Source organism: Phlebotomus argentipes, unplaced genomic scaffold, assembly GCF_947086385.1.
Source record: "Phlebotomus argentipes unplaced genomic scaffold, Phlebotomus argentipes genome assembly contig_42, whole genome shotgun sequence".
NCBI lineage: Eukaryota > Metazoa > Arthropoda > Insecta > Diptera > Psychodidae > Phlebotomus > Phlebotomus argentipes.
The window spans coordinates 152,831-161,263 of NW_026776171.1; the positions used below are offsets into that span (position 1 = coordinate 152,831).

The 8,433-nt window shown below is 41.6% G+C and overlaps 1 protein-coding gene across 2 annotated transcripts; it reads right to left on the reverse strand.

The window, feature by feature from the left end:
* Positions 1-40: 40 nt before the first annotated feature.
* LOC132257198 (arylalkylamine N-acetyltransferase 1) lies at positions 41-8,239 on the reverse strand. 2 transcript variants are annotated; one of them, XM_059753999.1, is made up of 4 exons: positions 8,037-8,239; positions 947-1,099; positions 548-700; positions 41-477 (listed from the first exon to the last, which is right to left on the reverse strand). In XM_059753999.1, the coding sequence occupies exons 2-4, from the start codon at positions 1,046-1,048 to the stop codon at positions 52-54; spliced, it is 681 nt and encodes a 226-aa protein (XP_059609982.1). In that variant the 5' UTR covers positions 1,049-1,099; positions 8,037-8,239; the 3' UTR covers positions 41-51. The 2 variants fall into 2 exon arrangements, with proteins under 2 accessions (XP_059609982.1, XP_059609981.1); XM_059753998.1 differs by lacking the exon at positions 8,037-8,239 and adding an exon at positions 1,208-2,993.
* Positions 8,240-8,433: the final 194 nt, after the last annotated feature.

The window sequence follows — 8,433 nt, forward strand, 5'->3', positions numbered from 1 at the left end:
TGTTACACTCAACAATGCTAATTGACGAGACTGCCAGAATCCGTCTTGTGCCTATTTGCTGGCTTCTGGAATGATTCTCTTGACTAGCGTGCGGCAAGCTTCGTGCGGATGCTCTGGACAGAGGACCTGCTGTCCATTGCTGTCCAGGTAGTCTGTGTAGGGCATTCTGAAGACCTCCTCAAAGTCCAATTTCTCCATGACACGCGCGGAGAAGTGACTGGAGCACAGAACGTGCATCAGCGGAATGTTGTTCTCCTTCATGTACTCAATTGTGCAGTTTGTCAGCTCCACAGAAATGCCCATCCCACGATAATTGCTGTCCACTGAGAGGATTTTTCCATCCAGCACGACATCAACGTCCGGATATAAATCGAAGAGATTGAATTTTGTATCAATAAAGTCCATGAGACCCATGATTTTCCGGAATTTCTTGTGTTCACAGCCATCAGCCAGCTTCACGGGCTCCTCACCGTTTTTCTAAGCAGCCCAAAAGAACAAGAAATTGTAATCAAGATGCTGAGAAATTCTTCGCAATGCTCAAACTTACAGGCCTATGAATGAGTCCATTGAGGAAAACTCCAACAATTTCATTCCTGGAATTTACTGCTTTGAAGGAACATTTCTCTTTGATGCACTTTGTTGAGTAAAGCTCCAATTCTTTGCATTCTCCTAAATCCAAATACGTATTCAATGGTTCATCCTGAGAGGGGGAATAATTGGAAAAATGTTAAAATACATTGAATAGAACAAATCGAAGAGATTTTCCTGGAAATAACCGAGCTATCACTACCAATTATTTAATTAAACTCCGTGATTAAGATGGAATTTCTGAGGGTCACTAAACTTTAACACGAATTATGAGACATATTCTGTCTGAATCGTGAGATTCTCACTTTTATGATCTTCTGATGAAAACAATTTCGCATAAATCTACTGAAAATCTTACTTTGAAAAAGAATGTCTTCAAGAGTCTCAGAATCTCTTCGGTATCCTTGTCTGTGACTGGTTCATAGCGGATTTTTGTTGCATTTGCTGATGGAGAAGACATCTTTTGCGTCGCCACTCCAATTCCTCTTCGCAGCGACAGCAAATTGGAAATCTGTGTGAAAGAATTTCGCATTGGAATACAAAATTTTCACTCTGAAGGATTTACTCGTTCGTGCCGCAAAATCCGTTGAAGGAAAATGTTATACATATGTATACTCACCCCATATTCGATGAAATCCTCATTGAATGCCTTCGATTGGGAATTTAATTGGGCTTTTGGCTGAAATTGCACTTCCATGGTTGCCGTGTGTCGATTGGTAGTGATAAGACAGTGTGATAAGGAGAGACAACAACTTCACAATCACATGCAAGGACACACAATAGAGAGCGATTGCTAGACACTCAGATGACGGTGAAGAAGGGTGCTTTAACAAAAGGGGATGGGCAACACACAGGCTAATAATGTAATCTCACTCCGACTGAGAGTTTCCCAACAACTTCTCTTGCGCACGGGCTGAAAGAGCGATGCTGGGTGTCATCCACTTCGGAGGTGTGCGATTGACTTCGATATCAAGAATGAGAAGGTGTGCTGAGTCTTTATATAAGCTGGTTGCATTGCGCCCCGCCACAGCATCGCGTCGGATCTGATATGGGAAGCTGGTCAGTCAGTTTGCATTGTCACAAGATGTAATTCCTCTCCTCCCTTCCGAGCTCTCTGCAGAGCAATCTTATGCTCAAGAGTGGCGCGCTTGCAAGCAATCTAAATTACGCAAAAGCGAATTTATATTCCCTTTTTGTTCTCATGTCATTTGATTTATCGTTTATCGTTCAGGGTCATGATTATTTATTCAACTTTGCCAACAACTTGACTAAACGTTGTCTCCCCCAGATCTTGTGTGGATTGTTTCGATTTTGCCCTCACTCTCTGTGGGATATTCGCTTCTTCTTGTATCCATGTCAAGAGTGCCGACAATGGGTGATAACACACATGTTTCTGCATGAGAAAAGCCTTTGTCATTCACCCCATCGCGCATCCGGAGAACATCGTCACCATTCTCACAAGATCGCAACACCCACAAAAGCCCCAATTAGAATCTTTTTCCCGGCACACAAATCAATCTGCATAACGTATTCGGCGAGCCTATTTTGCATATAGCGTTTATGTGAACATATTAATCATGAGCATTGAATTTACAACAAATCTATCGACATCTTCGCGTGCTGCTCTGGAGGCTGGAGATCGGATGTGTACTTTCAAAGTCGTGATTGTCACCATTACTCTGTATCGATTTCACCTGCTGCACAAGCACACATAATTCCCGGCAAAAGGTGTGGATTTGTACTAAATTCTGCAGTCGTGAATCGTATATTGAGATCAACCTTGCGTATTCTGATAATATACGATGTGTGCTTATCAGACAAAACCTTCGCAGAAGACTCTATTGTCTATTCAGAGACTCAAGAGAAACACACATATTTCACTGTAATTCCAATCAATTCCTTTCTACAACATAAAACTGCAAAATAATCACTAGTTTGATAACACGACTCAATCTGGAGAAAGGCTCCATTGCAGTTTGCATACATTAAAATATGCATTAAGATAACCGGAAAGGGGCTTGTCACGCTCCAGCAATGAGCTTAATTATACAACAATAGCCATTAATGAAACTCCTTCACAATTGCCTTTCAATCAATAAATAATTCACCGCGTGTCAGAAACCAAATTACAACTTAACAATGTAACATTCTAATAGAAAATTCCTTAACTTCTTATTGAGTTAAACTTGAGAGACAAAGTTTCCTTTTTTCCGCTCTTTTCTGTGTGATTTGCAAATCAAATTTATTGTGCACTTTCAAACTTTGGTGAATAAATTCATTTCATATTCATTGCGGTCCAAATAAGATGATGCTAATGAAGAAGTGGCGGAGAATTTAACCCCCTCAACAACAAAAAAATACACACATAATTGGAAAAGCGAGGAGAATAAAAATGATGAAAAGAACGCAATTAAAATCCCGAGACACTTCTGAAGGAAATTCCAAAATGTCACAATGGAGGACATTGACGATGCGTGTAACTTTGAAAATTCAATTTTTTGCTCTTATTTATTGCATTTTCCACAAACAATTCCGCTTCCCAATTGGGACACTGTCTAAACAAATTACAATATTTTCTCGTGCAAACTCCGCGTGAGTTTCAAGTCTATCAATAAATCTCTCAATCATCCTCCTTGGCTGTTCCGTCGATACATTTCCTCCTCGTGCGGCATTTTCCGTTGCATGCATCGAATATTAAACGAAATTCAATTATATGTGCAGCCAATAAATAATGTCATAAGGAAAATTGATGGGGAAAACCGCAAGATTGAATATTTTCAGCAGTGCAATGAGCAATTTTGGAAAATTGCACAGAATTCGCAAGAATTCACTTCACCAGAAAATATAATTAAAACTTAAGCGCAGCATTGCGGCGAGATGATTTTTATGCCTGATTCAAGGTTGTCTTGTTGCCGGGGATTCCAAATGACTTTCGCTGACCCTTTGTTGAGCCAATTCTGACATGAACTACTTTGCGATTCGTAAACAATTTCGTCCACTCACGTGATTATTATTATTATATTAATTGTATTGTCGCTCTGGGCTTGTCGCGGATTAGCAAAAAAGTGGGGAAAACATGTAAAAAGTAAGCTGACAAAGAGGGTTTGCAAGATAAAAAGCTCTTCCATGTCAATTAGTACTTTTGGTAACATTTGTTATTAATAGAAATCGCGGTTTAAATACAGTAATAATATTGTTCGATATGAAGTTAAATTGAAACTGAAGTTGTTTAACACACGTGACATCCAAAATTACCTTGCCCTGTTTGCTGTCTTTTTATTTTTATTAACTCCTGCACTGCTAAAACTGTGCAGATAATTGCACTCCAAAACTGATCCATCGGGTCTGCATTTCATACAAATTCCGCGAAGAACGCGAGTTCAGCGTCAGGGTCGCGAGTTGCACTGGCGAGACGACCAGAGTCAAGATCACGGTTGATCGCTGATGGAGTGGCGAAGCGCGAGTGTGAGTGATTGAAAAGCGGTTTTATTGGCAAATTGTGATGCCTTTTCCCGAGCAGCATTGCAAATGCATATTAATCGATATCGTTTACCACTTGTGCACTCTGGGGAAATCCATCATAAAGTCAACATGAGAGTGAAGAGCTTTCGGGCTGAAGAGCGAATCTCGTGTGTCGCCCGTGCGGAGGTGGCAGATGTGCCACAAATGCATATGTAGCTCGTCATGTTGCAGCTATAAATACGAGAGTGTTCATGCGAATTCCACCCATACTCGACCTACCCCACTGCGAGTGGGAGAGAGAGACGGTGGGAAAGCCATCATCCCGGGGCTTCACGTATAGCTTTGAATCTGAGTGGGTGGAATTCCACCCACTTTCGGTGTTTGGCTGCGTCTGTTTTGCCATGATAACTCGTGTGGCTTTAGTTGCCAGGGATGCAAAACTACATGAATGAACTTCGAGGGCATTTTGTGAACTTCCCACTCGAAGTGGGAGATTCATTTTGTGGCTTTTTGTATCTGCACAAAACCCAGAAGTAACCCAGCTTTTCCTCATTATTCCCCAGATTTTATTGATCATATAAAAGACGAGGAAGTTGGCAAAGTTCTTATTTTATTTACAAAATGATCTTGAGAACCTTTTTTCGACCACATTTTTAAGAACTTTCAACGAATTTAATTGACAACTTTACTTATATTATGATTTATTGCCGTCATATTATTAAGAGTTTTGTGGAAAATCATGTAATTACACTGAAACACATGCAGTTTATGTGAGAAGAATTCATTGAAATTTGAATTTTGCTATTTTAGTGTAGTGTGAAGAGGCAACATTATTGCAAGAAATTAATGACAAAGTTTGATTTATGATGATGTAGTGTTGATCATTTACTTAGTCAACTTCCACATTGCGATGAACACATTTGAAGCCAGAACTGAAGGCGCTCAAAGAGCAGTAAATGATATCTACACAACTTTGTGATCACTATTGGGTTAATGCTTTTCCTAAACTGATTTATAGTAACGCTAAGCAAATAATTTAATTTATGGCGGCAAAAGTTGTCCGGGAGAAGAGAAACTCTTGCTAGAATTAATACAAAACTTTCCTCTTTCTCCCTATTCATTCCATTCGCCTTCGCGAGCTCAAGACTCGGGCGGAGATTGTAATTTACGGGAGTACGAGTGAAGGATTGGAGACGGGAAATGCGAAAGGTAGGGGGGAGACGAAAGTTTTTCTTGACCTACATACATTTGCCACGCGTTCTCAGGAATGTAATTGGGCGGTGGAGAATGTGTTCATTTGCCATGAGTGGAGATTTTCATTGGCATCAGTCAATTTGGGGCAGTTTTCCACTGGGGGGAGGATTTCCACTCAAAAGCTCCTTCAATGCGGCATTGAATTGAACTCATCCTTCCGGGCGCCTCACTCCACCCCTGGAAATCTCACCCGGGAAACACTATTCCTTCCTGCTCACTGAGGTAGAGCACTAAAATACAAAGCTCTCCTCTTTTGTACGAATGTCTAAGAAATACATCACGTTCACCTCCTCCTACAAAACCTTCGTCAGGGGGTCAGAAACATGTGGAAATGTATTTTTTTTAACTGCTACAGAGCCAGAAGTATTCTGGTGAACCATGAAGATTTTTGGAAGCTTGAGTTATCGCGTGAGAATATAAGATAAGATCCTTTGGCTCTGAGCTAAAACTAGTTTCAATTGACTGAATTATTATTATCAAATAAGTAAGCGATCAACTCAATTGAGCGAAAATTTTATCCGCAATGAATTTCCTCAATTCAGCGAGAGTCTCTCGCCCCTCGACATTTCCCTGAAGCACACTGGGAATCGGGTTGACTGAGAAGTTTCTCCGTGGTAAGTTTTTCGATATAAACTGACTGTTTGCTTTTCTACGATTTTTTCCTCTCTTCACCCCCACTCGCGCCCCGAGAATCCTCCGACAATCTCCCTCTCTCTCTCTGTGCCGAACGAATTGTTGCAAGGAAACATGGAATATGAGAATGATGATAAGAGGAATCACTCATGGATGTTCTCCTCGGGAAGTCAGATCCTGACGGAGACTAAATCTATGCTGGGTCGCTGGGCGGTGGGTGGCGTTGGGTGGTGATCTGGGGCGGCGGAATGGGGGGAGAAAAGGGCGAAAATCGATTTTATTTTCTGTTACTTCCTAACTGACTCTGCGAGTATTGTTGCTTGAGCCGAAAAGCATTGGTGTCTTCAAGAGGTGGAGGGATGTTTGATAAGCCTTTCAGATGTGGGTGGAAACGCCCGGCCTGGGATTCATGTGGGACTGCACGCGAGGGTGAGTGACATGGGTCTCGGCACACAATGTGAGAATAGCAATTTCGCCAGTGAGTTTGGCTGCGAGTAATGCTTGAGACAATCGCACTTTTTGGGCGGATTTTTCGCATAAATTCCGGATTTGTGATAAATGTTGCTCAGTTATTTAAAGTGATGAAAAATCCGTGATTGAGGGACAATGAGGGTAATCTCACACCTGACTTGATAATAAGATTGATTAATGTTCTTGCGCGCGCGATGCATAAAAAGTTCATCAATCATTTAACATTGACATTCTGCCTCTTGTAAAGCTCAATTACATCCCTTCCATCCCCTTTCATCCTGCAGGGAACTTTATGATTTCTCGTCCTGCCGCCGTCAGAATGTTAATGGATGTAAATTGAATTTATCAGCATTGAATGTGAGGAACGCCACGTCTAATCTTGTTACACTTGCGGGAATTTGCTGGATTGTCTGGCGGGCAAAATTGTGTGAGATAAATCATTTGTGGCACGTGAATTTGCCTATTAGACCTGTCGCACTTTTTCCACCACACAAAAGAGAATTTGAGAGGCATCTCAAATGTTAAGACCGAAGACATTTGAGACGATGCCAAAAGCGAAAATAGACTTCTGTCGCACAAATGTTTGCCCAATAATTTTCCAACTTGCAGAGATTATTGTGTCCATTTCTCATTGCAAAGCCCACGAGCGTGTGTGTGTGTGATGCTCGGAAGGGAAATTTATCAACTTCATCTATATTTCCAACAAAGCGGAAAAACTGGGAATACGTATGGATTACAAGATGAAAAATGATACATTTGGAATTAACAACCCCAAAATACCTATGAAAATGAGTTTGTTTGGGGACATTCAGCGCACCAAATGAAATTGAATCCTGCTCATTAATTCCAGAACGGACGCAATTTTGAGTGGCAGCAGCACAATTCAATTATTCAATTGCCAATTGACTCCTCGCCATTGTGTCCGGAAAGTGTTTCGGCGAGTGAGAGAGAGATAGAATGGGAATGCTGCTTTAATGCCAATTTGCTTCACAGTGTCAATGATGAGGGAGTGAAAAGCGCCCCATTTACACAGTCATGCCAGCTTTTTTTTCCTTTGCCCAGTTGAAATAATATTTCCTCACATGGCATTTGCCCAAGTGGGCCAAGTTTATCAATTCACAATTTACACTCAATCGTCTCCATATGCTTATAAATAGCCGTTCATGAGTGTATTTGCTCGATGTGAATGTTTCTTCTTGCCACAAAAAGCTCCCCTAATTAATCACAACTGATAGTACATGATTTTTTACACGACTTGTAGCTTTCTTATCTGACCGTCACACTGTGGCAGAGTATCATTTTCTCGCGAGCAAAGAGGAGAGAAAGAGAGAAAAGTGCGATAAGCGTATGGAGATTAAAATGGCATCGAACAGTGAAATAAATATGAATTTTATGGAATATAATGAATTAAAAAACCTCACAACACTAGAAACAGACGAACAATGAAAAAAGTGCACTGATAAAAGAAGAAGAAGCACTTAAATGAACACAGAATCTACCTGTCTTGGGCACAATATCTTTCATTGAGATTTGCACTGCCCGCACTCGAGCCACCAGAAAGACACTTTTTTTCCCTGGAAAAAAATGTCCACTTTCCCTAACCGAAGGGTGGCTAGGGAAAATCTCACCTGATTTTCAGATTAAATTAGCAGCACTGGAGTCAACAAAAACACCCTGGGGTAATTTTTCCTGCACTTCCCGTCACCAGACAGCCCTTCTGCCGCCGGACGCAGTAAATCTCCGCACAGCACAGGAACTGAGAACTGTTAATCCTTCCGGTGGCGCTCGAGCGACGCTCCGAAATGTGTGTCTCTCGCCCCAAACGGCTCGTGTCACACTAGTGGAGAGCTCCACAAAAATCACTTACATTTTCCACTACACACTGCGTGGGCGGAGTTTCCTCAATCTCTGTTATCAGTCGGCGCGCAAAAATCCGCCGCACTCCGCGCGCCCCCGGCGTCTCCCTTGGGAGCTCCTCCGCTCTATCCCGCCACACTTCATTGATTTCCGTGGTGATGCACTTGG

Bases quoted from the DNA above. Each gene is read 5' to 3' on its own strand.
- LOC132257198 (XM_059753998.1), bottom strand. From the start codon at position 1,285: ATGGAAGTGCAATTTCAGCCAAAAGCCCAATTAAATTCCCAATCGAAG. The intron at 701-946 runs GTAAGATTTTCA...TCCCCCTCTCAG, and splicing joins TGAAGACATTCTTTTTCAAA to GATGAACCATTGAATACGTA. The intron at 478-547 runs GTAAGTTTGAGC...TGGGCTGCTTAG, and splicing joins ATGGACTCATTCATAGGCCT to AAAAACGGTGAGGAGCCCGT.